At 38.0% G+C, this 27,011-nt stretch overlaps 1 protein-coding gene across 5 annotated transcripts in view; it reads right to left on the reverse strand.

Moving 5' to 3' along the window:
* UTRN (utrophin) overlaps positions 1-27,011 on the reverse strand; it is a 348,477-nt gene that overhangs the window by 179,041 nt on the left and 142,425 nt on the right. For 4 of the 5 annotated variants that reach the window (XM_057364021.1, XM_057364022.1, XM_057364019.1 and 1 more), the window contains 6 exons: positions 26,210-26,294; positions 24,578-24,783; positions 23,273-23,390; positions 20,012-20,217; positions 18,347-18,501; positions 12,820-13,009 (listed from right to left, as the gene is read on the reverse strand). In XM_057364021.1, coding sequence (XP_057220004.1) covers positions 12,820-13,009; positions 18,347-18,501; positions 20,012-20,217; positions 23,273-23,390; positions 24,578-24,783; positions 26,210-26,294 — 960 coding nt within the window. Of the gene's footprint in view, positions 1-8,332; positions 8,504-12,819; positions 13,010-18,346; positions 18,502-20,011; positions 20,218-23,272; positions 23,391-24,577; positions 24,784-26,209; positions 26,295-27,011 lie in introns of those variants that run through there. The other variant, XM_057364024.1, reaches the window with a different exon arrangement.

Raw genomic sequence — 27,011 nt, forward strand, 5'->3', positions numbered from 1 at the left:
CAAAGATGGCAGGTGACAGAAAGCGGTGACCTCAGATGACTGTTCTAGGACCATATCCCAAAATCCAGCACAATTAGCACTAATTAATCAGCAGCCTCAGCAGGAACGCCAGGAATCGAGCAAGCATTGAAAAGCGAAGTCTCCACCTCTCCCCAGAAAGAATGCTTTCTCCAGATCAGAAATCCAGAACACTAGTGAGGAGAAACCAGCACTTTCCCTATAAGCACAGTACTGTGCCATAAATACCGGGCTCATCAGCAACTGAGGAGCATCTATAGATTCAGAGAATCACAAGATTGGAAAAGACCTCAAAGTCCTTCAATTCCAATCACTCATCCTGCACTGCACCATGTCCCTACACAACCCATCTGTACATAAGTTTCAAAATTTCCAGGAATTCCACCACTTTCCTGGGAGTTTGTTCCTATGCCTGACCACCATTGCAGTGAAGAATTTTTTCCTAATATCCAATCTAAATCTCCCCATGCAAAACTAAGGTTGAGCAGCATTTCAGTTTGTTACTTCACTTGCAGCACCTACCATATTTACCACACACCAYAAACCACCAGTATATACAATTACTCTATGACTATGAGGTATTGCTTTCTGTAGTGCAACACAGGATATCAATTATCAAAAACACCACTGACATCTTCCACCCACATTCAATTGCCCTGCTATGCAAGGCTGAGCAAGTGRCTTTTTCTTTGAAGTAAAACCCTCTGCACCAAAGTGTATCCAGAGTGCCCAGCATGAAAACACCACAGGGCAGGCAGAACAAAACACAGRTCTGCAAGCAGTGGATATGAAACAGAAAACTCTCAGGGCAACTTTGCAACATGATGTSTCTTAGCAGTTTGTCTTGATTAAAAACAGAGAGGAGGGAAAAAAGGAGGACAGAACTYTTCCACAGTCTCTGATGAGGAACAGTGACAGGGCATCTTCAAACAGCATTATTTTCTCAGCTACCTAGTGGGTGCAGGTTTTCTAAAAAATAAGCTCAAATGATCTGTCTGAAGAAGACAAGAAAAAGCTGYGAGTTCTCTGGACACAAACTGGTGAAGCACTATGCTGTTCTCGGCAAATACAGCTCCACAACTTCATGAATTTGGGCACAGTAATTAAGCCCTAAGGGAAAGAGGGGGAAAAGATTGCTTCCTGAAAAATAGCAGCAATCAAAAAGCACTATGGCAAAATATTATGGCAAGAGGGTCTCATCCCAAATATTGAYCCAGCTCCTGTAAACATGTGAAGTTCATGGAAGTCAAGCCTCTCCATTAATACCACATTCATGCTTTAATAGAACTATCTCRTATTTTAGATTCATTTTTGCTGCAATAGCAAAATATTTTTAGCTTAAAAATCAGACTTACCTTTAAATAAAGATAAGTGGATTCTAAAAGCATGTCCTGAAATATTTCTCATCTCCTCTCCTTTCCTCCCTTCCCCATTACTACTGAAATGCTACTAAAAAGAAAGCTGTAACCTAGAACCTATCCTAACTTCTGTTAAGCTGCATTTTTCTTGCAATTAGGAATGATTGGTGCAGCACTTAATACTGAAATTCTGAAGCTTTTTGTCCTTTCCCATTTTGTTTTTCCTTCTTCTTTCACCTTAAAGAAACAATTCTATTTCTAGAAAAGCCTGATACATAGAGGACTAGAGAGCACAATGGCTTACAATAATGTATGCATTTAATACACAGTTTTACTTGGCACTGATCCTAATAAGACATACTATAAAACAAAGTGCGTGCATTTAGGTCAGCCCATCACTCAAGAAGTGCAAAACTTTTATGTCCTCTATTTTAGTTCTGAAAATATCATCTGGAAATGCAAAAGTGAGGGGAAGGTGAGATGACAAACTTTTATGCTATCTTAAAATGCCTTGTGATCACAGGCACATAATTCAGATATCCACCAAATCCAGACTGTACTGCACTRCCACCACTGAGGTTAGACTACAGCAAAAGGATTTACAAACGAGTACGTGCTGGGGCTCTACAGCACACTCATAGCAGGCCCAGATTTAGCTCAAAAGTCAGCAGAGTAGTAAGAATTTTTCACATGGGGTAAAATCTTGAAGCTCCTTTTCATAGGAAGTGAGCAACCCACACCTGAAAACTGCTGCCCTATCATTTTGMCTATTTTAGTCTTCACTCATAAGCTAATAGGGCACTAGCACAGAGAATCACAGAAAACCACAAGTTGGAAGGGCTCTGGAGGTCAAACCTCCTGCCAATTCCAGGAAGCAATTTCAGAGCTGGTTCTGCTGCTGAGGGCCTCATCCACTACAACTGTTAATACTGCCAGAGATGGAAACACCACAGCCTCTGTGGGCAGCCCACTCAGAGCTCAGTTACACCTGCTGTGCAGAATTGGTGCCCTTACACCCACTCCCTTACTGAAGCTTATACCCACTSCCTCTTTTCCTTCCACACAGCCCCTCCAAGAAGAGCCTGGCTCCATCTTTTATAGTAACAACTCACCAGGTAGRCAGCGAAAGCAGCTGGAAACCCCTGGAGCCTTCTCTCCTCCAAATTAAATGAAGTCAGCTCCCCTGCTGTTGTACTCCTCTGTCACATGCACCAAGCACTGCACTCTCCCAGTCTCTCACAACCTGTCAGACTGAAGGTCTGAAACCAACCGTGGTATTCTAGACATGACCTCATGAGTGCTAAGTAGAAAAAAAATAAACACTTCTTCCTGTGTCTGGCTGCAATCTCTCTCACACAGCTGGTACCAATGCATCGGTTTACGCCTTCTCAGGTGTAAAAATTTGCTTCGGCTTTTCTATGAGGGTTTTTTTTTTTAAATTTCATGGTGCTCCTTCAGACTATTCCTCCCACTTGGGACCCCAAGGAATGGGAACAGAACTGTTCCTCCACAATATAGTATCATTCACAAACCACCAGAGAGTGCACTTTGTCCTGCCCTGGATTCACAGCAGTGCTAAACATTACTCATCTCTGTTCCAACCCTGGAGGAACACGTGGTCCAGATAGTTGTCTTCCCACCTTTCGGCTCAGGTACTTTGTCCGTGTATCCCTGATTTGGCTATGAGAGACTGTCCCCAAAGTCTTTCCAAAATCATGGTCAGGGAATAGTTCTGCTTTCCCTTTGTACAAAGATACAGCAACGACTTCCACACAGAAAGCAAACAGTTTGGGCGCCTTTTCTAAAATCAATGATGGTTCTTTTATGCTTGGAAATGGCTTACTGAAGGAAGCCATTGCTTGGGACCTTATTAAAATGTTTTCTTTAAGGACTGAGGACACAGGAGTCCTTGGGGAAAGACACTTAGAAAGCTCCTAAATCTCATTATCAAAAGGTCTTTAGAGTAATTTTACCTACAAGTTTCTCTTTGAAATTCTGTTCTTCTACACCTCAACTCCAATCACAACCAGAATCCACATCGGTCTTCATGAAGCAACTTACACTATCCTAGGAAGACTATGGGAGTTCTCAGGATCTCATACCTCRCTGATCTATTAAAGCATGAAAATACCCCTCCAATATCCCATTGATTTTTTTCTTTACCAGATCCCTCCAAAAGGTCAAAGGAAATCAATCGGTAAATAATATACTAACAGTTAACAGCATCTTGCTTACGCAAAGTCCCCAATTGTGCTTGCCCATCACTGATGGAGTGTATACAAAGGTGCAATTTGATACCAATGGAGAACTGAATTTCATTATAGTTATTATATTTTCAACTGGAATTTAATTTCTTGTCCATATTTCTAGTTTTCATATCTTTTGACTCACTGGATAGTCATTTCCCACCTTCACCTATCTCACTTTTTTTAAAGCTATTAAATATTTTCTCCCTTCAGCCTTCCATTGCTTCTCTAGCTGCAGTGTTCATTCTGTAAAAGACCAGAAGCACATCAACTGTCACCTCCCAAGCCTTCCAGATGCCTAACATTTCAAATATTCTCCACCATTTTCCAGCTTTACAACTTTTAATCCAAACTCACAAAAAAACTATTCATTTTAAATGACCATTGTCTGACATGCAATCCCTATTCATGTTCCTTCAAATAAGGTTTATCTTCTGTCACCAAACACCATCAAGGTGCCCTGTTGCCTTTGAGTAGCTGTATGTTTGCTCTGCTCTGCTTACCAAGCACCCAAGTCACATTTCATCCCACTCCTGTGTATACTCTCCCTCAAGAAATCACATTGAAAATCAGTTTTTCTACAAACATTTCCAACACAAACAAACTGTGGGTGTTTGGAGGTGGGGTGGCTATCAGTTACACTGTTCAGTTGTTTTCGAAAATGGTAAAACCTCATCTCCTGAAAGGCTGATCATTAGATAYTGTTTACTACATCTCATTTTTTCAAAATAGCCATTTTGTTTTCATCAATTCACTATAAGCTCATTGTATTTTAGTAGATAATAGCCATTATTATCCAAGGCTCCCTTTAATTATGGCCTACACCCTTCTATAAAGCTTTTTTGTAGATCTAAATCTAGTTAGAATGTCCTTTATACAGCTAGAACCATATCAAGCAGTCTGGACTTAACTTTCTCATCTAAAAARAGAAACTGTCTGCATAATTTAGTAATGCTTTTGACATCACTGCTTCATTTTCCAATCAACAACCTGCTTAATACAGTAGCCTACTTCAGAACATGATTCCAAAATTAACTTTTGTTCTCACTTATGCTTCCAATGAAATACTGCATTGCTGCTCCTCCTCATCCACACTTAGTTATCTGCATTTTATACCTGAATGTGTCAAGTGCCAATGTYTTATTTTCTAAATCAACTCAAAGTCATATAAACATGAAAAGACTTATCTTTGTTGRGTTCATTGGAACAAGGATTAACTCAGACCAACACAGCCTTTTTTGCCCTGCCCCCATGACCTTCATTTTTTGTTTTTTTCAAAATTTCATAGGAGCCTTTGCTTCTACTCTCAAAATTCAACAWAATGTAAATGTCTTTTGGAATGTATCACCAGTACCACAGCAAAAAAAAGGATTTTGGCTGACCCCAGCATTAGCTGTGCTTTTGACTTCCTGCAGTTTTAGAAATTTAACACTAACCATTAAAAAAGCCAGCATAAAATGAGAGGRTTGCACTTTATGCAAGTTATGTATTCTTAAAAAAAAAAATAAATAAAGAACCATGAGATGAGTTTCTGATGGGTTTCATAGCTGAGTAAGTAAAAAACTCACCTAAGGTACCACATGAAGACTCATACTGGATGAGGTTTGAGATTTGACTATTTTATATAGTTAATAGGAARTTAAATATTTATTTTTAAAGCAGATACTTCTCAAGAATAAATAAAAAAATGAGAGACAAAAATRAGAAAATACCCTCTCAGCTATTAAGTATGTTTCTCAGCCTGWCTTCCAATGGATGAATGCTCCAGCCCCTGATTACTAGCAATGTGCTTCAAAAACACCCCAGTCAAATTCCACAAGCTGGACACATACAAGGTAATCATTTAGCTGTCTGCCAGAGATGAACTATTCTTTACCTTCTATCAGCAATGAGCGTAGCTCTCGTCTCTCAGAAAAGAGGTGGCGGTTGTACCTTAAAAATTATTTTTTCTGTTAGAAATTCATCCTAGTCTGAGTTAGTTGGATATAACTAATAGAGTCTTTCTTTAAGGTACAATCRTATTAGCAAGAACACAGAGCAGATGTCAGCCCTGCAATAGTTTTCTGAATCCTCATTGCCAGCATCTAAGTCTGACACAAGAACTTACACAAGAAACAAAGCTGCTGACAACAATAAAGCAAAATTTGTTACATCCTGATAACACAATGYCAAGCGCACACATTTTGCCCTTATATGCCACTAATTTCAGGGTAAAAGAATCAAACAGCAACAAGTGGAAAGGTCTATCCGGCAAAACTCACCTTGCTACAAAGAAATTAGTGAAAGAAAAAGCAGCAACAGAAGAAATATCCTAAGCTTTGGATTTCATGGTTTTCAGCCATGCTGTACTAGGTCAATAAACTGTTTATTTTTGCTTCTGCTTTAAAGAAATTTGAAAAATACAGAGTCTGAACGCTGAGTGCTACTATTAAATGAGGCTGTTAAGAGGAACAATTATGACTTTTCCCGGTACAGATCAATAATAAAGCCTTCCTTCTTCTTTCATAAACAGCACAGTTTAAAACAAACACTGAACTTCAAGAATTTGTCTTAAATATTTCATTGGCCTTCTGTTATGCATCAGAGGACACTTCACATGAAACATTTAGATCTAGTTCATGAAGCAGTACCCTGGATACAATGCACTAATTCATACCCTCTATAGTAAATAGCCTCCCTTCTGCAGATCTGAACTACGTCAGTGTATCCACAGAGTGCACAAGACACGTACAAACTTCTGACATTCCAAAGACARGAGTATACTGGGCACTAAAAGAAATCTTTCCTGACACACTGTCATGGTTGCTTTTAGTATTTCCATACATTTTCTCATCTAAGCATTAACATTTCCATCACCAGACTTTCATCTATCATTGCCTTACATTGACACCTGCTGGAAGTGACTGGGATCGTAAACCATTTCTTTTCTTCCCCTCAATTAGTGTCTGATTTAACTCCAYGAGAACAACAATTCTACTTTCAGTAAACTAAGCACAGACATCTGAAAAAACTAAGCCACGTGACTTTTTAACAAGCAAAAAACAYACAATCTGTACTTTTAAGCAATGTGTAATTCCCAAGGCTATCACTGCATGGGTTCTCAATCAGAAAATTTACTTTAATAACAACCTTTTAGAAGATATTTTCAYTACGCCTTGGGCAGATTTAAACTCAACAAATTAAGTATGCAACCATTTACTAGGCTCTCAGGCTAATTAGCAAATAGTTATTACTGTAAGAGTCACTAAATAGAGGCTTGACAAACATTTTACAAACAGGTTTATACCACAAATATGTCTAAACAGGCAATTATAGTCCAGGTCTTTACATAATAAAAAAAATCTGCCTTATTCACTAAAGAAAACAATTTAATAACAACCGATAGACAAGACAACTGAGGAATGTTTGTTAAAACATCTGGTATGTATACAAACCACTGTTTATCATTCTTCATAATGAAGATACATCCATTAGTACAGCTTGGTAAACTGAAGCCCACTGAAACAGCCATCYGAGGAAAATGGGGTTTTTTTATATGCCAGAACTTAATCTACAAGCTTCACTCTTATGAACCACATCCTGCATGATACTTTTTCCTTACTTTCAACCCCTGCTCTAAGGATGGGATCTCTCTCACCTGATGTAATTTTTATATTCCTCATAACAGAAAGCACATTTCAGATTGAAGCAAAGAGGATGAGTTAAGGTGGCTTTGTTTTATCATCYGAACAAGACTTTGGTTCTCACACATCTTCATCAAAAAACACCGGTTTTAAGTATCATAAGCAGCAAGAGACCCATCAAATTTTATAATTTTGCAAAGTTTCAAAACAGAATGCTTATATTAAAAGTTCAATAATAATACTACAGTAGGACCACCACACAGGCATCAACTGCAGCAGTATTAATTCACAGACTTTTCAGATCAATTTGAAATTTATTACTTTTATTTACTTATTTTCATCTGGTGACTGATCAAACTACTTTTAGAAGTGAATTTTACTGACTATCCTTGATCATCACCATAGTATTAGGGTTCAGAACTATGAAGCCCATGGAAAAAAACAAAACATAAACACTGTSTTCGTGGAAACATAAATAATCAGTCACCAAAATAGGTACCATCAAAAATACCAATAAGAGGTAGCCTATGTCAGTCAATATGCTTTCCCTCCAACTTTTCCTGATTTTTTAATTCAGAAAGAACTCGCTCAGTGAAGTCAGAAATTAATGGCTGCTTATTAGACTGCTGAACTCATCCCTAATTAAAAGTTTCATAAAGCTCAAAAGAAAAATAACACCAGGCATGGAAAAACACAGTTATTCTACAGAATGGGCATACAGGAGTTAAAGAATTACATGTACCAAGAACTAACTCCCATGGAAAAAAAATGGTAGTATTTTACAAAAAAAAAGAAAAAAAAAATTGAACATAATAGTTTCCTTCCAGACACTTAAATGGTGGACAAGAGAGCACTYTTCCAAAAAATTGTATCACTCTGACAAGCACAGGGTTGTTTTGGTTTGTTGTTTTTTTTTGTTTGCATTCTCTAAACAAAACACACACGGAGAGCATTACAGGCTCAAAAACACTAGATAGCCTAGATGATTTTGACACTCATCCCATGCTCACTTTCTTTTCTTTTTATCTCAGAAAGACAACAGAGTTAGCACTGCACACACTCGACATTCAGGGTTTATGTTTCTTACCTTACAAAGCTTCTGGTAACGGGGAGAAGAAACTGCCATCCTCTGTAAACGATGCAACAACACCACAACTTTCTGAAGAGAGGTTCTCACCACAGCCATCATTTTAAGTTTGCCACACTTCTGAAGACACCTCAGAATTTGCATTATAAATGAAGAGCAACTATCATTTCCTCCCGGTCACTGGACAATGATTTGCCAGCTTTCTGAGCATGCTCTCTTCCAGGACTGCTTTTGCAAGCTACAGGCTTTATACGTTTCAAAGGCAAAGAAGATTGATAYAGCATAAGTTTTTCTCCCAAAATAACCCCACAAAACAAATGCAAAAAAATTACAGCCTTCACAGATTCTTCTAATCTGCACTGCTCAGCTCTGCTTTTGCAGAGRGCAAATGAAGTTGAGCAGCCGATCGTCTGCCACCGTTCAGGAGTGCACTAAATAGCCAGAAAAAGGTTATTAATTTAAGCCTGAAAGCTGCAGAAAGAAAATAAAATTCCTTCAGGAAGACAGCTYCAGTGTATCACAACAGTTGTTCTTCTCTAGTAGCTGCTTTCTGTCAGCAGGCTGAGTGCTTGCTCCCTCACTCTGGGAAAGGATGCTCTCGTTCTCAGACTGAACGCAGCTCTGGCAGAGCAGTAGAGTGAGTGAATAACAGATTGTGTTATAAATCTTGAGAGAGGAGCACAGGGATACCTGCCCTAATTATATCAGCCATACGTTAAAGGCTAATAAATCACATAGGTGGTTCTCAAAACTAGATTACCCCCCACAAAAAGAAAAACTGCAGGGGATAAACCTCTTCCTAGAAAAACTCTCTTAAAGCTAATTTAGTCAAAGGGATCTCAAAGGATTCTCACTTGCACCASAAAGTAGGAATTTTTTCACAAGCCATTTCCAATTAAATATTTTCCATAATGACTTTGGACAGGAAGAAATAGCATTTTGACAAAGTAAAAGCATCATCAGTTGCATTATCATCCCCTTCCCTAAGTTATCCTCGAACTCAAAGAGGCAACATAATTTTCATATACTTCCCATGACAAAGCAGAATTATTTAAGCTACCTAAGGATGACAGCAGACGTTCAGGAGCACAGAAGTGTTTTGCTACCAACAAGGCACTCCTAATACAATACAACCAATATACCCCTAGGTGTGGCAAAACCATAGCACAACCAGAGCCAGCTGCTCATTGCTTCCAAAGGTGAAATGTGATTAATCTACCCAAAACTGTATCAGAGCRGCAGCTGTAGCAAACAGGGAGGCCTGAATACAGTAGATAGTGGACACCACTGCAAGTAATCATTTGATTTCATATTTCATATTTCCCCATGAAAAGGTACATACATGTTTCAAGCACATCAATTGGCACAGTATGTAGGCAACAGCTATCCCGACAAGTTCATGTGACCCAAAATAATGCAGAGCTTAAATGGTAGTGTATTATACACCACTTTGCCTCTTCTAAGGCACTTTCCTACTGGGCAGGATGAATGTAAGGTTCAGGTTCTTCACAGAGGACATCAAAAATCCCTTCCCATCCAATTCTGCGAAGACAACCTTTTCATCTTTATTTTTGGGACTGAATCAATGTTTCTACCACCCCTCAAACTCCATTAACCTGTACCTCTGCTTTCTTCTTGATCTGTCTGCAACAGTAACATCATTTTGAGTAAAGGGATATACAGATTCCACTCTGTATATAGAAATCTTACCATCTGTAGTCTCAGTCTTGCCAGATGTGACATCTTTTCTCATTTCCACCACTTATTTGAACTACTCCTCTATTTGCCGTTACTCCTGGCTTACATCCATTGCCACCAGAAGTCTGCTTCTCTAACCTACCAGATCCAGCCTACCATCATTAGCTGACACCTCTCACCAAGTAGCTTTTAATAAAATCTATGAAGCAGCACAACTCCAAAACGGAGGCATTCAGAAATTACTGTGCAAAAGTTCAAACCTCTTCTGTGTAAGACAGAGCCCACAGCCCACACCTTCCTTCTCTCCTTCAGTTCTGCTTTTTATCTTCCCAGTTAATCTACAGGTTTTAATCAAGCAGTTGGACAAACCTGCTACTTACTGACACTACTTACTGGGAATTTTTTTTACAATATAACAAAACTTTCTAATTATTTTGAACACCTTCACATCTGTAGGCACAAGACTTTGCACACATTTGCAAAGTTCTACTTCTGTTTCCAAACATATTTTCTGCATCTTGTTTCAAATTAGTTTTTAGTCTSTTTTAAATCACTGCTAAACATTTTCCAACACAGACTGGAGCATTTTGGCACTAACCTGAAAGGATGGTCCTCTATGATATTTAAATACTGACAGAATGAATTGAAAGGACTGATGATATAATAGTGGATTTCTCCTTTTCAAAAAGATATTGCTACCACACTCAAAGTCTGCATTATTTGCACAGTACTGTTGCTAGCCTCAGATACCACARCGGAAGGCAAAACAAGGCTTCGGTACTCAGCCCATTGACTCCACTGTGAAAACACTTGAGCTGCAGCCAAACAAGCAAGGCCTAAAATGTAATAGAGGACAGCCCTCCCATGCACMGATGCCAGTTTAACAGATGATCCTATTTTGAAAGTGCATAACATGTAAGAATAGCAACAACAACAAATCCATCTTGTTTTGTCTAGGTTCAGCTCATTTCACCTAGAATTKATCCCACCTTAAACTCATAGTAAAGGTCTTAGAGGCAGAGGCATCTTCATACAAAGCAGAGAAGGCTACAAGCCCTGCATTCCTCTTAAATCTATTTAACCACTAACCTTAAAACCAATGCTACTTCATATATTCAATAAAGCACCAAGAGAACAACATCATTATTTTACACCACTCAACAGGGGAAGAAGAGGAATGATCTTTGGTTAATCAGATATTATGCTTAAGAACTTGCAAGGGAGCATTTGACCTTTTGAGGTGCAGCAAGATGTTAGAGCCTCATTTTGTTTTCAGAAGTTCAACAAATATTTGAAAACAAACATTGATTTTGGAGTGTTTGATATGAACATCTTCATTAACATTTAAAGTAAACTGTAGGATGGTAGGGGACAAAGTTCATTCTGGAAGTCATTATGCCATGACAGACACACTCCACTTCCTAGGGCAGCCAGAAAAGGCTTACCATAATACGGAAGGTCATGGGTGAGTTAAGTGGTGAAACTTCATGTGCACATTGTGTAGAAACATACAGTCACAGAAAAAGATGGAYAATATCCAGTACTGGGATGCTGAACAAGGGGACACCAGGACCCAGCACCTCCATCTGCCTTTTCCTTTGTTACAAGCCAGGACAACGTGCACAGCCTGGAGTTGGTTATAGACCTTCTCYATACAGCAGGCAGCCTTGCCCAACAGTTCTCCTCTCACACAACACAACTCAGGCAATTTTGGTGCTTCACAGCCAGCCAACAAATTGTGAAGTAACAGTTTTATCTTGGCATGATTGACTACACAGAATGCAAGGTAATGCATAAATAAGAATGTATACACATAGCACTGCCTTTTGTTGTTAGCTCCCTGGTCCCTGTTTTAGCTCTCACACCTCTACTACATAACAGTAGTTGGGAGTGGTGCCAATAGAAATAATATTCTATTACATAATATTAAGTTCTAGGTATCACCATCACTGACTGGTCTCAGCATTTTACAAAAAGCCACATCTCTACAGATGAGTTACCTGACTGACTAGAATCATCTGAACACAGGTGAGTGACATGMCATCTTCAACAGATACAAGCTTCCACAAAATATTGTGCCTTTCACTATGATTGAGAATAGCTTGCTATCAGATACTTTGAGCAGTCTTGTTTCACTTCAATTCAGCATAGATATGTTCAGATTAACAGCACTAGTAAAAGCAGCATCTTTTTTTTATTATAAGCTGCTCAAACCCACCTAGATCACGGATGACATTAATCCAAACCCAAAGTGCAGGACCTAATAAATGATGCTTAGTTAAATTCCTCAGTCAATTCTCAGATTTTCAGTCTGTGCCCTGTACAAGAAGGAAGGACAGCTGGGGAGCTGCTGGGCAGCAGGAGATGGAGAAGAGGCAATCCAAGCACATCAGCTTCTTGGATTGCAGGAAAAGCAGGAGGAAGGTGGCAGGCAGAAACAGGAGATAGTGCAGCCCAAGAGGGCTTTATTTGGAGGGAAGTATATTAAATTGTCTGGCTGGACAATCAAACAACATGACTTGGTTTAATCAAGCACACGTTTCCTGAATACATCCATCCTCCAAGGATATTTAAGAGCCCTCACTGCCACGGACACAGACAAAAACACGTACTTCAAACCTTAGAAAGACAAATGTGCTTCCTTCATACACCTGACTTCTAAACCACTGTATTTCAGTAAATGCCTTTCAAGAGGCTGCAGCTTTCCCGACACTGGTCGACAGCTTTTCTTCATAACATTTGCCATTGAGAAAAAGGCTGAATAAGAGCAGTATTATTTAGTTTCTCACCTGCATTTGTTTTCTGAGCTCCCTTACGCAGACACTGTCCTGAGCAGTGTCCTCACGCTCGGATGCATCTGCCAGAACATTAACTGTTGTCTCTGCCTCTTGAAGCCACTTGAGGAAGCTCTCCAGATCCTTGTGTGAGGCCTGTACTGTCTTCATCTCTGTCTCCAAGAAATTCTGCCTATCGACAGCTCTGAAAATAAGACAAGTGTCAGAACAYTCCCCCATAATATACAGCATTATATACATCATAATGAAACTACTGAAAGGAAATCTGAAAGATACTTCTAGTAAGAAACTATATATCTGTGCCATTTGTTTTATCATTATTTATATCACTGTTTCTCTTGTTAGTATATCTACAGCTACCCACAAATGTCCTGAACTAGTTACAGATTTCACAGATCTTTTTAAAAAGCCACAAAGAAAAAACTATGTTATTAATTAAAAACCTAGATTCTCCTTTTAGAGTATTGCCATCATCATATGCCACCCCAAATGGTAGAAGTGTTATTCCCATGTTTGAAAGATGAGCTTTTCCCCTTCAACAAAAAACACATKAAGTGGAAGCACTGAGTGCTTGGGGTTTTTTTTTGGTTCCTCTTTTACAGTGAGCAGAAACACCGACATAAATTTGTAACAGTTGTAAATTCGTAAAGTGTTAAGGGATGAAAAGTCAAATATCCGGTTGTCTCTGTTAGTACACTTGACACTACCACTCAAACAAATAGAATAATACACTGCCATCATAATAGTCAAGCTATGCTCAACAAACTTAAAAATCTAAAAAAAGACTGGCAGAATATTGTTCAAATTTCAAATCATCTGAAGGACTTACAACTGAGGCACATACTGAAGTTTGTGTCCATAATGGTATTTTTTTCATATATAATAACATTATAATCCAAACATTTTGTATGATCAGCAACTTCAAACAATTTCCTAGGAAAAAAAAATCACACTATACTCCTCCATAATAGTACTGACTCCTTGTGATTAAATGAAACTCAGATGAGAAACTGTTATAATCMGCAACAATAAAAGCTCTGATTAGCAACATTAATAAAACATAGCAAACTAAATTKCATCCATTTGAGGCTGTTATTCTGCAGCATTACTTTTCTGAAAATCAGGACAAAAGAAACAAGCTGTCCCACACCATCACACTGGAGAGAAACCTGTAACAGAGCTAACAGCTAGAATGCTTCTGTTGGTTAAGCASTAAGTTCAATTTTATTTTCACATCAAGCACTAATTGCATTGTTAGATTTTAGGGGCAAAGTGATATTGAATTTCAAGGCAGACAAGGCCAAAACACTCAGTATTTGGTATTTCCACATTTCTCCAGACAGGCTCAAACTTGTGTCCTCCCATCTACTTCAGCTTTCTTTTGTCCTTGTCATGCKGTGGCAAAAGTACTGTTCAGCAGTATTAAGGAATCACTGTGTCTGGAATTGTGAATTTCAGAGCTAGTTAAAATATTCCTTTTAGAAAAGAAGCAGTGGGTGTTCAGTACCATTCGGGATGACATTTCAAAGCAAGYAGCCTGGTTTACTAGCACATCAGAAAAGACAGATACAAATAAAAGCTGTTTTCTTTCAAGGACTGTGAGAAAATCTCATGCAACCCCAATTCTGCCAAGCTCACATTCCTAAGTTTTAGCATAAACAACTGAATTTTTTAGAGACAATTTGCAAAAAGATAGTGTCGCAATTCCAACTTTAGGAGCTTAGGTCCTATGTCACTTGTTAATAATTGCTTTATCCAAAATAATAGTCTAAGAATCATTCCTGACTTCGTGCCTGCCCAAGTTTAGGCCACTAGTAAATGACCAGGAGAGCAAGAAGCCTTCATTCTTGCTTCTCACTTGCAGCTGGAATCCGTCACCTAGTCTTGAGGAAAAAATAATAAGTAGCATACTCGGGATAACAAGCAGTTTGATAGATATTGGCTAGAGAAGATAATAAACACCAGCTAAAAAATTAGAGCACACCAAAGAACTGTGAGAAAAACACAAAGTAAAAGCAGTTATGAGCTGTAACTTCAAAACCCTCTCCCTCTGCAGGGATTTTCTTTCCTAGCAGGGGACTAAGGCCAAAGGTGGAAGAACAAGAGTGACAACAGGAAGAACAGACTGGTAATAAAGGTGACCTTCAAAGAAAAAGAACAGCCCCAAAGGATGAATCACTAAGTGACCCAGATCTCTAAGTATTGATGTACTAGATGGGAATCGAGGCAACCCKAACTTTGTAGTTAATAACACTCATTGAGGAATATTGTCTTCATCCTAAAGTTTCAATTTCTCAAGCTTTCTGCTTGTTCGAATTTTAAGGAAAGAATGAAATACTATTGCTGCCCCACTGCTGCCATATATTCGAATTAAAGATGAAAAACATCCTTTCACTAAATACATACAAATTCACAATTCATGTTCTAAGGTTAGATGGGTGTTTTTAAAGAGGACATGTATATCAGTAGTGAGCAACCCTTTTACAGAGCGGATGGAAACACTTTCATCCTCTTCTAGTAAAGGCCTCAAACAAACAGAAAATGGAGAATTCTGTGCTACAGACTAGCAATACCCCCATGCTATAAAAACATAGCTGAGATTTTCAAATAACTCTGACACAATCAGAGCAGCTCAAAGAGGATCTGTACATCTTCCAGGATGCAAGAACTACATAGGAGGAGAAGCCAGAGAATTATTTTCAAATGCAGTTAAYAGTGATAGTAGAAAAGTCTATGGAGATTCGATTGGTAAAGACACACTCAAGAAAAAAAGCCATAATTCTGCTATTTAARTTTTCATGGCTCTGTTTCAGGTTGCTGTTCCATCCATTTTTTTCAGTTTTCACATAAAAATTGGCAATACATACAGCAAGTGTGTGATCAACAGAAATTCAGAAACCAACATCTGAGACAGTTCAGAAAGCAACTCTAATCCATTACCAAGGCAGTACAAACACACTGAATGACTATAGTTTCAGCCTAAAGTACAAAAATAGAACAYAAATAGGCACTGGGCAAAGTATCCAATTTACACAATGTCAAGCTGGGGAGCTTCAATCTCTTAACACCAACAGTTTTAAAATAAGCTCCTGCACGTTATATGCCATGGCCACAGTCTTCCTGGTAGTGTTCTGGCACTGTTCAGGACCACAATTCTCCCACATGATATTACTAAGGACCCTTTCCACAACCTCCAAGTAGGTGAACTAGCTGGTAATTTAAAGAATTATGCTCTAAATCATTTGTGCTTATAGAAGCCATAGGGCTACAAGTCCACTCTATGTATAAGCCCTGCATGTCCCGAGATCTGCCACAAAAAGTAAGCCTTGTCACTGGTTTTTCTATTTCTTGCATTTAAAGCAAGTGTAAAAACCTTCATCCAGTTGAAAAGGTGCTTTCAGTGCACACTGTCCCCTTATAATTCTACCATGCTGCTCAGATGGGGTTACACTGAGCAGCTCCACAGAGTTGTCCTYTGCATTCTGCCACCACTAGTTAAAAAACAAAGCAGATCACCTTTCTCAGGCTGCAGACTTCAAACAGTAGCCCCAGTGATAATTGAGGAGCTTCAGTTATACACAACAAAATGCAATAGCTTATTATTCTAGACTTTACGCAGATTCAAAAATAATTAGAGACTTCCAGGCAGTAGCTCTTCTTTCTGGTCACCTTCTCTAAGTAGTGGGCAGTTTCATGCCAGTTCTAGTCACAACATTGCAAATTCTGAATATGAATGAGACTATTACCGAGTTTTAGTCTACTGGCAATGATAATTCAACAAGGAGCTGTTTCCCTTCRTCCTCTAATTAACTAGGAAACAAGCTGCCACATCCAAAGCAAAAAGTGATAGGAGAACCATTTTCCTCCAATGGATAAGATGAATTTCTACTCTGCTTCCTTCATTACCCACTTACTGGGAATAGTCCTGCTGACAAGGACATGGGGATGCTGGTGGATGAGAGGGTGGACATGACCAGTAATGTGCACTGGCAGCTCAGAAAGCCAGATGTATCCTGGGCTGTATCCAAAGCAGCGTGGGCAGCAGAGCAAAGGAGGGGATTCTGCACCTCTGCTACACTCTCGGGAGACCCCACCTGGAACTCTGCATCCAGCTCTGGGATCCCTAGAAAAAGAAGGATGTGGACGTGTTGAACCAGGTCCAGAGGAGGACCACAAAGATAATCTGATGGCTGGAGCACCTTTCCTATGAGGAAAGGCTGAGACAGTTGGAGATGCTCAGCCTGGAGAAGCAAAGGCTCCCAGAGGACCTGACAGCAGCCTTTGAGAGCCTGAAGGGGGCCTTCAAGAAAGATGGAGAGGGACATCTTGCAAAGGCATGTAAGGACAACAGTAATGGCTCTAAACTGAAAGAAGGCCTATTTAGATTAGATATTAGGAAAAAAATTCATCACTGTAAGGGGTAGTGAAGAACTAGAGCAGAAGAAGCTGTGAATGCCCCATACCTGTAAGTGTCCAAGGTCAGATTGAATGGGGCTTTGAGAAATATGGTCCAGCAGACTACAACGTGCCCCTGGCAAGGAGGTTGGAACTGGATGATCTTTAAGGTCCCTTCCAATTCAAATCATTCTATAATTCCACAGTTTCTGTAAGGTTCTCCTCCTCTCACTCCTCAAGAGACAACATCAGCTCSATAAGCTTTACTAAGTAGGCTTTTCATTCCTTTGACTGACATCCCATTCTTCCAAAGGCAGCTCCTTATTTCACATGCACATATATACACATAGACTTTAGCTGTCATCTCTACATATTGAGGGATTAACTTTGTCTTCTCTCCCTCTAACCACAATGCACACAGTATTTTAGATCTCAGAGTCAGACACTATTCTAAAGGTTAATTGCCTGTCAATACCAAACACTAAAAAGCATTTCTGCAGAAATTAGATTGCCCTGCAAGAAAAAAAATAYGCATAGGAAAATACCATATTTTCATTAATACATATCAGCAGATACATCTTAAATAGAGGATGAATAAAAAGGAGTTTCAATTAAATCTCAGTTCCTATAGCTCAAGAATTTTCTAGATGGGAGTACTAGAAGGATTGCACTCCAGCACCCAAAGCAGAGCTCCATTCAGTGGAAGTTTCAATTAGATGAAAAGCCGTAATGAATTAATGCATGGGAAGATGAAGCTGAACATGTAAATTCTTACCAAAAAAAGTACAATAATTACAAATACATAAATCATACCAGCAATAAAGAACAAGACAGAAACTTTCAAAGACACATAGAGAATAATAGCCAGAGGAAAGCCTGAAACCAAACATGAGAAATCCCTTTTTTTTCTGCTTAAAAAAAATACCACATAAATGGTAAGTCATACAGAAGCTTTCCATTGTAAACTGTAGGAATTTCAGTAATCAAAAGASTTTGGCTTTAATTGACTAATTACCCACAGCAGTCCTAAATGCTGCACTAAAGCACAGACTACAGTATGCATGTATACACAGAATGCAAGTTTAAGATGCCAGCTGCTACAGACAGAGTGAAACCTTGTAATTACCTTTGGTTCAGATTAACCCAGCAAGTGTTCATTTGGTCAGTGGTTTCCTTCACCTTTCTTGAGTCATCATCACGATACTCTCGAAGTAGTTTATTAGAGAGATCATTGAATGCTGCTACTGTGATGTCACCTCTATGCAAATCCTGGACTAACAGCTAAAAAGAAATACCAGAATGAGACMGATTAAAAACAAAATCAGACTATTTCTCATATTATGCATTTTATTGTATTATAAACCCCTCATTTCYTCCTCTTTTCTAAAAAGCAAAATGTGCACATTTTTCATCTAGAAGTAAAATCATAAAGAGAAAATCTACAGATATTAAGTGTCCTGATAATGAACTAATCAAAACACAAATAGGTGAGAAAAAGTTGTATTTGCCAGAGCCACTAAAGGTTAGAGAAATCCTTTTTATATTCTATTGACAGCAGAAATAAAAAACACTTCTATGTTTTGAGTAGCATGAATAAGTTTGAATTATGATAACAGCAATATAAGCAGCATCTAAAAACCGACATATATTAAATGTGCAGTATGAGAATTTCATTTCATTCTTTGGGACTCTTTGGTTTTGGGTTTTTTTGTTTAAAATTAGGAAAATGCATTAGAAGCATTTGTTTATTKTGGCAGGATATTTATAATGTGCCTTGACTTTAAAGAATCTGAACTAAGGAGTATTTCTAAATGAAAAAATAATATTTGCATAAATATWTACACACACACATATATATATATATCAGTTGCATATTATAGCCTCTGTAACTTTCTGTTCRGGCATGGTCCKGCTTTCACTTGAGAAAACAAAGTGGATCTAAYAGTCCATTTCTATTTCCCTGCACATGTAAGAGACACTAGTCAGATAGTTGTGAAAAGCACACAGCTTTACTGTGCACTTGAACAGCTATGGATTGCTAAGCAACTCTCACAATCATAYTCCCTGCCTCTTTCCATACCCAGCTGCATCCCTACATTGCCCTTTCATGAATATGTGTATATTTATGCACATACTTTTTGAATCTGTGTTATAGTCCTGTTCTAAATACTGCACTGATAAGAGCCTCTCCTCACTGCTTTGTGTCTTTAGTTCTCATACTGTGCCACCTACAGCCTGCCCTTTTCCTGACAGCCACCAGGACAAAGGACACCAGACTTACAGATTTATCGCAGCATGCTTGCCACGGTATAAAAAGCATCAAAGATTGCATGGAATCCAAAAAATGATAAGCATTGGATRTAGCAGGCACCCATCAGAAGTGAAATTCAGGAGAATTCAGGAGGATTCAGGAGGATTTTAGTCCATTCTTAGACTTCATAAACTACTGTTAAATATTTCCATGAAGCCAATTCTGTGGCAGTATCATTAGACTTTAAATGGTCTGGGGTTCAAGCTTTTTGCATAATATATTTTTTTTGATACTACATTATCCTCATTTTAGCTAAGCTTTCAAAGACACACATGCACATGTGTCACCTGTTTACCTCCCGGGATGCGATTCTCAGGAAGTCTGATATATTGAAAAATATAGACAATTAAAAAAATATCGTGCCCAGAAAGAGACAGAAAATAATACAACTAAATTGCACATTCTCTCATCAATTGAATCCAGTAGCATTACACAGACTGAGGAATCTGGTATGAAAAAAAGAAGCATTAGTGGTCTTACCTTAGTCTCTGCAATCTGTTTGGGAAGTGCCTCTTTTGGGGCCTGCAGGAGCATTCGCAGACGGATCTCGCACTGCTCCATGAGGTGCTCCATTTCCTGCCTCTGCTCATGCCACTGCAGGCTGTCTGCCAGCATGTACTTGAGCTGCTGCTGCCGCACCTCCACGCTGTGCTGGGTATTGTCCCACTGGTTCTTCAGCTTCTCCACTGGGCAGGACAAAACAGAATGTGACAAATATGAGGCAAGTGAACAAGTAGCCATAACTACCACATAATTTTCAGGAGAAAAAGCAATAATAAAACTYGTTCTCAAATACAGTACTCTCCATATTCAGTGTTTTAATTCCCCATGTAGTTGACATATTCACAGAAGCAAATGAAAAATTCAGGTGTTTGGCTTCCTCTTGTTTAAGCAGGTCAGCATAGAAGTAACAACTATTATTTCTGGAATATTTCAAAGGCATTATTTASAGTAAACACACGTGGGAAGCTGCACTGCAAAGATATGCCAGCAGTAGGGCTCCAAGGAGTACAATTTTAGGGTGATTTTAGGTTGATAGGACCTGCAAGTCACCTTTGTGCATCTGTAACTTAAACCGGTGCAAATTAATTAATTAATTAATACTGTTTAGATAGCTTGTACAAAGCAAACTAAGCATTCCAGAACACTGTGTGTTAAAGGCTCTCTCATGGCACKTGCACTACAATTTTGGCCAACGTTTTTTAGAAACACTCCAGTAACAACCTACTTTGACACTTTAATTCTACCACAGGTTTCTACAGACTTAAGTAGATTACACAGCAGAACAGCTAAGTTATTGATCACACCCCACTTCCTTCAAGTATTCCATTCCTCTTTCAATAAATAGCTACACTAGATGATGGATAAACACACTTAACCTTTAATAAACAAGGAGTGAAAAAAACATAAGAGCCTAGAACAAAAAATAGTGCACTACAAAATCTGGTTTTGGAAAGAAATGCATAGCAGCATACCCTTTCCTGAATTCTTACAGATCATTTAAAGAAAGTGCATTACTTGAAAGTCTGCAGAGGCAGAAACAGGTTTCTCTACTACCTGTCATGATAGTTATAAGGAACAAATTATATCACTAAAGAACGTGGCAAAAAAAGTGAATACAAAAAAAATAAAACCAAAAAAACTAAGCTGGACTTCTTGAGTATCTCTCTACTCTTTTATTAGAAAATTAACACGCTTGACACTCAAGTCATTTCAATTTTCCATGAAGCAAAAATGCCAAAGATTGTCCTTAAATTGAAACCGCTTAAGTGAACTTTACATTTTTTTAAACCTTTTGCAATTATACAAAGCCATTGTGCTTCATCTGCTTGAGACAATCTGTTAACACATTCAACAATATTCTGTTTAGTTCCATAAACCTCTCAGAGACTGTGGCAGCAAAGCCCAACTATCAGAGTAAATATTACTCCACCATGCTGGTGGACAAACCTAACATTTTGTGCAATATGGACTCACCCATTTCAAACCASAAGAGGCTTGTGGACTGATTTTCAAGTACAGACATTTGATGTCTACATAGTATTATTATCATTATAGAATGAAGACTTATTTATATACTTTTTCTTATTAATGGACAGGTTAACCTTACTCTCTACACTGCTGACATATTTATCCTTTTTTCTGTCTCCAGCAAAACAGGACAGAAAAATAGTGAAACTCCTGGTAGCCTCAGGATTCAGAGGGTTCMAGAGGTAAGTTCCTAGAGAAAGTTGTCATGGACACCAGTGATATCACAGGCAGGAGGATAGGAAACAATTCCTGAYGAGACCATTTTTTCAATTCCCAATGTCCATGAAGCAATTTGGGTGGAAGTCCCAGAGAAGGCAACTTTTCTCTGTTTCTCTGCTCCTATCCATTTGAGTAATTACACTCCATTTAACCACACACAGAAGTTTACAGGACATGGGTATATTCTGATATATATTTGGTGTCTATAYATACTCAGTGTTTAAACAATGAGGTGCATAAAGCAGTCCCGAGCTTCACTTTTCTTTGAAGTGCAAACTTTTCTTAACAAATGTCAGTAGCAACAAAATCTTCTATTTTTACCAACAGGCAGAAAATCTTTACATACATCTAAAGAATCTACATATCTAAAAGATCTGGAAGCTTAATCCATGGCACCATATACAATTTCCCTTTTCCCACCTTCGATGGGCATGACTATAGGGGAACTCAAACTTTCAACATACACCCTTTATTGCTTTTTCAGCTTTTCTGAAGAATCAAAGATGCTTTGTGAGTGACCCAATGCTCCTCTGTTGACTGATTCCCATAGACTACACTCTCCCCCAAGTTTCYACCTGATCCCTAGTTCTGAGTGATTGAAAATCTAAGTTGCTTTTTTGATTCTTACTCCCACCCTTACCAATTCATACTCTGTGAACCTCAGACAGCAGATGCCATTTTATCAGACTCCCAGAAAAACCACCCATCTGTAGGCTTTCTGTCTGAGCCCATCATCTCCACTGWGTCTTATGGAGAACAAAGAAATTCATGTACGTATAGTAAAGGAAAACCACATTACAGAGGAAAAAACAAAAAAATTTCTCTTTCCATTTTTACTTCTAACTATGGTATTCCCTGCTGCRTGAATTTTCTAATCTTAGCAACCAGCAAAGCTTAAGACTTCAAAAAACAGATTGTCCATTAGTTTCAAATTGTGACATTGTACATTTCTTAAGTACCAGTAAAAAAAAATTTCAAAGGGAGTGGGGGCCTTTAAATTGGAAATTATATTTTCAAGTACATGGCAGTGACTTAAAATCTCTACTCTCAGTCAAGGACTTTCAAAATACACACACAAAGTCACTGTCCTAAACCAATAGATTCATGCTCTTCCCTGTCCAGTGGCTCACAATTTGACAAAAATAAAGATATATGATTAGCTCCTTTTCTCAATAAATAAAATCYTCATCCCTCGGTCTGTGGCTGTGAAGCAAGTCAGATTCTTTACAACATATTTTGAAATTCCAGTGAAAATATTTACCTTTGTACTTGAAAAAATGGCCAGTAAAAAAAAAAACAAGCRCCAATTCTTGTTGGAGGAATTTTCATTAGACTGTTTAAGTGAAAGTCACTTAACAGCCAAGTTTTCATTTCTTTTTTTCAAGGAAGACAACTTCAGCTAGGCCCAATTGAGAATTTAAGCAAAAGATATGAAGATTTTTTACTGCCATGGAAACAATGGATTTTCAAACACAGGATGGAGAAACTTACTTTTTTCTGTGATCTCTGTCCTAATGTCCRAACTGGAAGTTTTATTTTTCAAATTCTGAGCCAATGTAAAAACAGAATCAAGCTGAGGGTGCCGATGGTCCATATCTGCATTGGTTATCTGTCGAGAATTAAGATATGATTTTTAAGTCCAAAAGTAGAAATTAGTTAAATTCATCTGTATTATTTGTAGGTAAAAAAAAAACACAAAAGTGTCTCCAAAAGTATATGGCTAGYGCCATCATAAATGTAACCTTTGAATTATCACAGTATTATAGCACTGCTTAAAAAAACTAAAATACTGTAAACTACATTTACATGATATCCAGTGGTGAAGGTTAACCYGTACAACACAGTCGTTGCACAATGTTTTCCAATATCTTTCACTATTCCATAACTTATTTTTCTCCTAACCAAGCTGCCATTGTTTATATGTATCAGAAGCAACAATGGTACAGGTGGAAAGTGAAGGAAAATAACTGTAAGGAGCAATCAGACTATCTAATGTGTAAAACCCACAGTTCTCTCACTATGGCAATGTACCAGCAGCCCATATTACAAATATCATAGAGTTAAAAGGTAGTGTTTCCAAAGCTAATGTACATCATGTTATTCTTTCAAATTCCAGACTATGTTAGACACTCACAGTAACAGTGCAGCACTCATTTAGCCTACAGCTTTTACTCTACAGTTAGTCACTAAAAGTTACTTAATTAAMATCAAGTCAAATGAAATGAACCTTTAACAGCTGCATACATCTCAAAATACTGCCCTTGGTCATGGTTCAACATAGTGTGAGCTGTCAGCAGGATGAAATATTTACATCAGAAGCATTTATGTTACAACTTTTAATCCTCTTAGYATGTTCCTGGAAATCTGTTTAGTCTAACTACAGCAAGCAAACCTCATCAGAAACCAGTAAAGAGTGAATCAAAGGTCACCCAGCAAGCAAACACGAAGCTGCTTTAAAGTCTTCAGCATGAGTTAACTAGACAATCCCMAAAAGATGTCACTTGCAGGAGGTATTCTCGATTTTCTTTCTTTTAACCAAAAACAACCAAAAAAACAAAACAAAACCAAAAAAAAAACCCCAAAACAGAGCGACACAAGAACTAACAGGAAATGGCCCTGAAGGAGAGAGGAGTGTAGTAACAGCATTTAAAGTGTAACTTTCATGTTAGCATTTATTAGCAGTCAGAGTTTTTACATGTTATTTTTAAACACATTACTGCTTTTAAKTTCCCTACTGAATGTAAGACCTATTGAAGTGTGAGACAATTTTCTACCAGCCTTCACAAAAACACATACTTTCATTCGTGCAATAGTCCGATTGATCTCTTCAGTATTTCCCACAGTGACTATGTTTGACTTGAGCATCTGGTCAATCAATACCAGCCAGTCAGCCAGCTCAGTTCTAGTTTTGTCCAGATCAGCAGGTGCAGAAAGTTCCAAAGCCTGCTGAGTCTGAACAGGAATTTCCAATGAAGAAGATGCTAGCACCACCTTTTGGATATCTGAAACAGAGTGTGGGGGTTCTGTTAAACAAAAAAGTAGTCATGGCCACACAAGCAGTTCTCRGAATTACAGGGATATTTTTGTAAATCCTATAAATATGCAACAGCGTCTACAGAGAAAAGCACATCAAAAGTTCTATTTTAACAACCAGAAGCTAAGTAACCAGAAATTCCTTTTGCACCTTTAAGGCTGCTATGTATTTTCACAGGATGCTGAAAAGACTCACCCAAATGATTCAGACTAAATTCAAAATAAATAAGACAAAAACTTACAAAGACAAAATTACATTAAATCTAATGTAATTAAGCTAAATGCTCTTTGACACAAAAGAGAACTSACCCTTTTTAAGTATAAAAACCAAYACTTTTGTTTAAGATAAATAKCTAAAATTGCCTTCCTCAGYYTTCTATTACATAGCAAAAAGATCTATTCCATTCTTGGCTCAGTCACATCCTTTACATCTTTTTAACCTGACACAACAAAGAAGTGAGGGATGAGCTGAATGAACAGTAAGATTCACTCCAGAAGTTGTGTTCTAGTTCCAAGAATCTTTAGGTTACATCAAGATGACAGGAGCATTGCTTAACAAACACCTTGTATGAAAGGAGAACAAGATGAATTCAAGGTTTTAAAAGGATTAAACAGAAATTCGTTTGCCTCTTTTAAATTTTGTTCACTGCTGCTGAATTTWAAAAAAAAATAAAGTTAATTCACTGAAGTCTGAGTTGCAAATTCTTTCAGGCAAGGGCTGTCTTTTTTACCTAATTTTCCAAAAGGGAGACCTGGGCAATTTGTTTACAATCTGTATCTGCCAAACTGCCTCCAACAATTTGAAAATAAGATCAGTGTCAGTGTCTGATACAACAACATGTATTTAGACAGCTTTCCCCAAGAGATTCAGGAGGATAAGTATCCAGCAGATAAAGGAGACCCACCTGTATCTCTAACTGAGCCAAAAGAAGCAGTATGGCCTTTATTTATAGGACTGCAAAAAATCTGCATGCAGGAGATRCTTTACAGATAATCAACTGTATGGAAAGCTTCTAGTGGATCTTAATTAGTCAAAGGCAAGACCACAAATCCACAGGAAACCAGACTGTCACAAACACAGCAATTTTGATTTTTACGCGGTACCTAAGAGGAGGACTAAGATTTACTAAAACATTTCTCCATTTCAAAACTCTTAGAGGAGCTCCAGAAGACTCCCCCAAGTCCTGAACAACTGAGTGACTTCTTCCCTACCCAAACATTCSCTCTCTCCCATAGCAATGTGAAGGTAGCCTTAAGTACAGCACAATGGTTCAACATTTGTTATTTATATTTGTCTAAGTTCATAGAGTTGTTTTCTTTTTTTTTAATTAATTTTGACTGCAAACAGGATTAAACTCAAAACAATTAAGCAGAACAGAAGGGCTGATTACTTACCAGAAGGCTTTGTCTTTGTAACAAGACGGGACTGCCCAACAAATGCCTCTAATTCCCTCATTTTATCAGGCACTTCTCTGCACACCTACAGCCGAGTAGAGAGAAATAAAAAATTACACTACCTATATTAATGGAAAAAAAGTACTCTCTTTTTGGAAAACAAAATATATCTGAGGCATGGAATTGAATATTTCAATTATTTTTTTAAGGTATCCTTTAAAAAACAATAAATATTTCAAGAGGTACTAAAGTGTTTTTTCAATACATCTCAGCATCATACTTAAAATATTGAAAAGAAACAAATGAATTGTTATAGACAGGTCGTTTACATGTTTTTTACTGTCTAAGCACCAGAGCTATAACTCATTATTTGAAAATAATTTGAATAAAAGATGACACAAAGCATGATTTGTTGTCAGTCACACAAAAGTAGAGAAATAGGGAATTAATTGAAAAAGGAAAAAATGTTACAACTCTATTGTAGTGAAAACAAATTGGCYTGTTTTCTTTTTAAAAGTTTTTAAAAGGCAGGGATGGAAATGTAGCATACAAAGTAGAGACAGAATCCCCATTTTCATGGCTGAGTTGGTAAGAGCACATCTTTTTTCTTTCCCTGAACTATCAAAAAGCTCCTTTCCCCAATAAATTCTTACCTCTGTGATTCATAAAATAATCTCAAATAATCTAATGATCTCCAGGCTTTGATTGGAAAAAAAAAAAATCTTGTTTTACTCCAACCAGTTTTGCCAATGACACTGAACACAGTTTTCAATTTACAGCAGTTATGCTTAAGAATCCCAGA

Source organism: Malurus melanocephalus, unplaced genomic scaffold, assembly GCF_030028575.1.
Source record: "Malurus melanocephalus ecotype Western Australia unplaced genomic scaffold, MMel_1.1 scaffold_33, whole genome shotgun sequence".
NCBI classification, from domain to species: Eukaryota; Metazoa; Chordata; class Aves; order Passeriformes; family Maluridae; genus Malurus; species Malurus melanocephalus.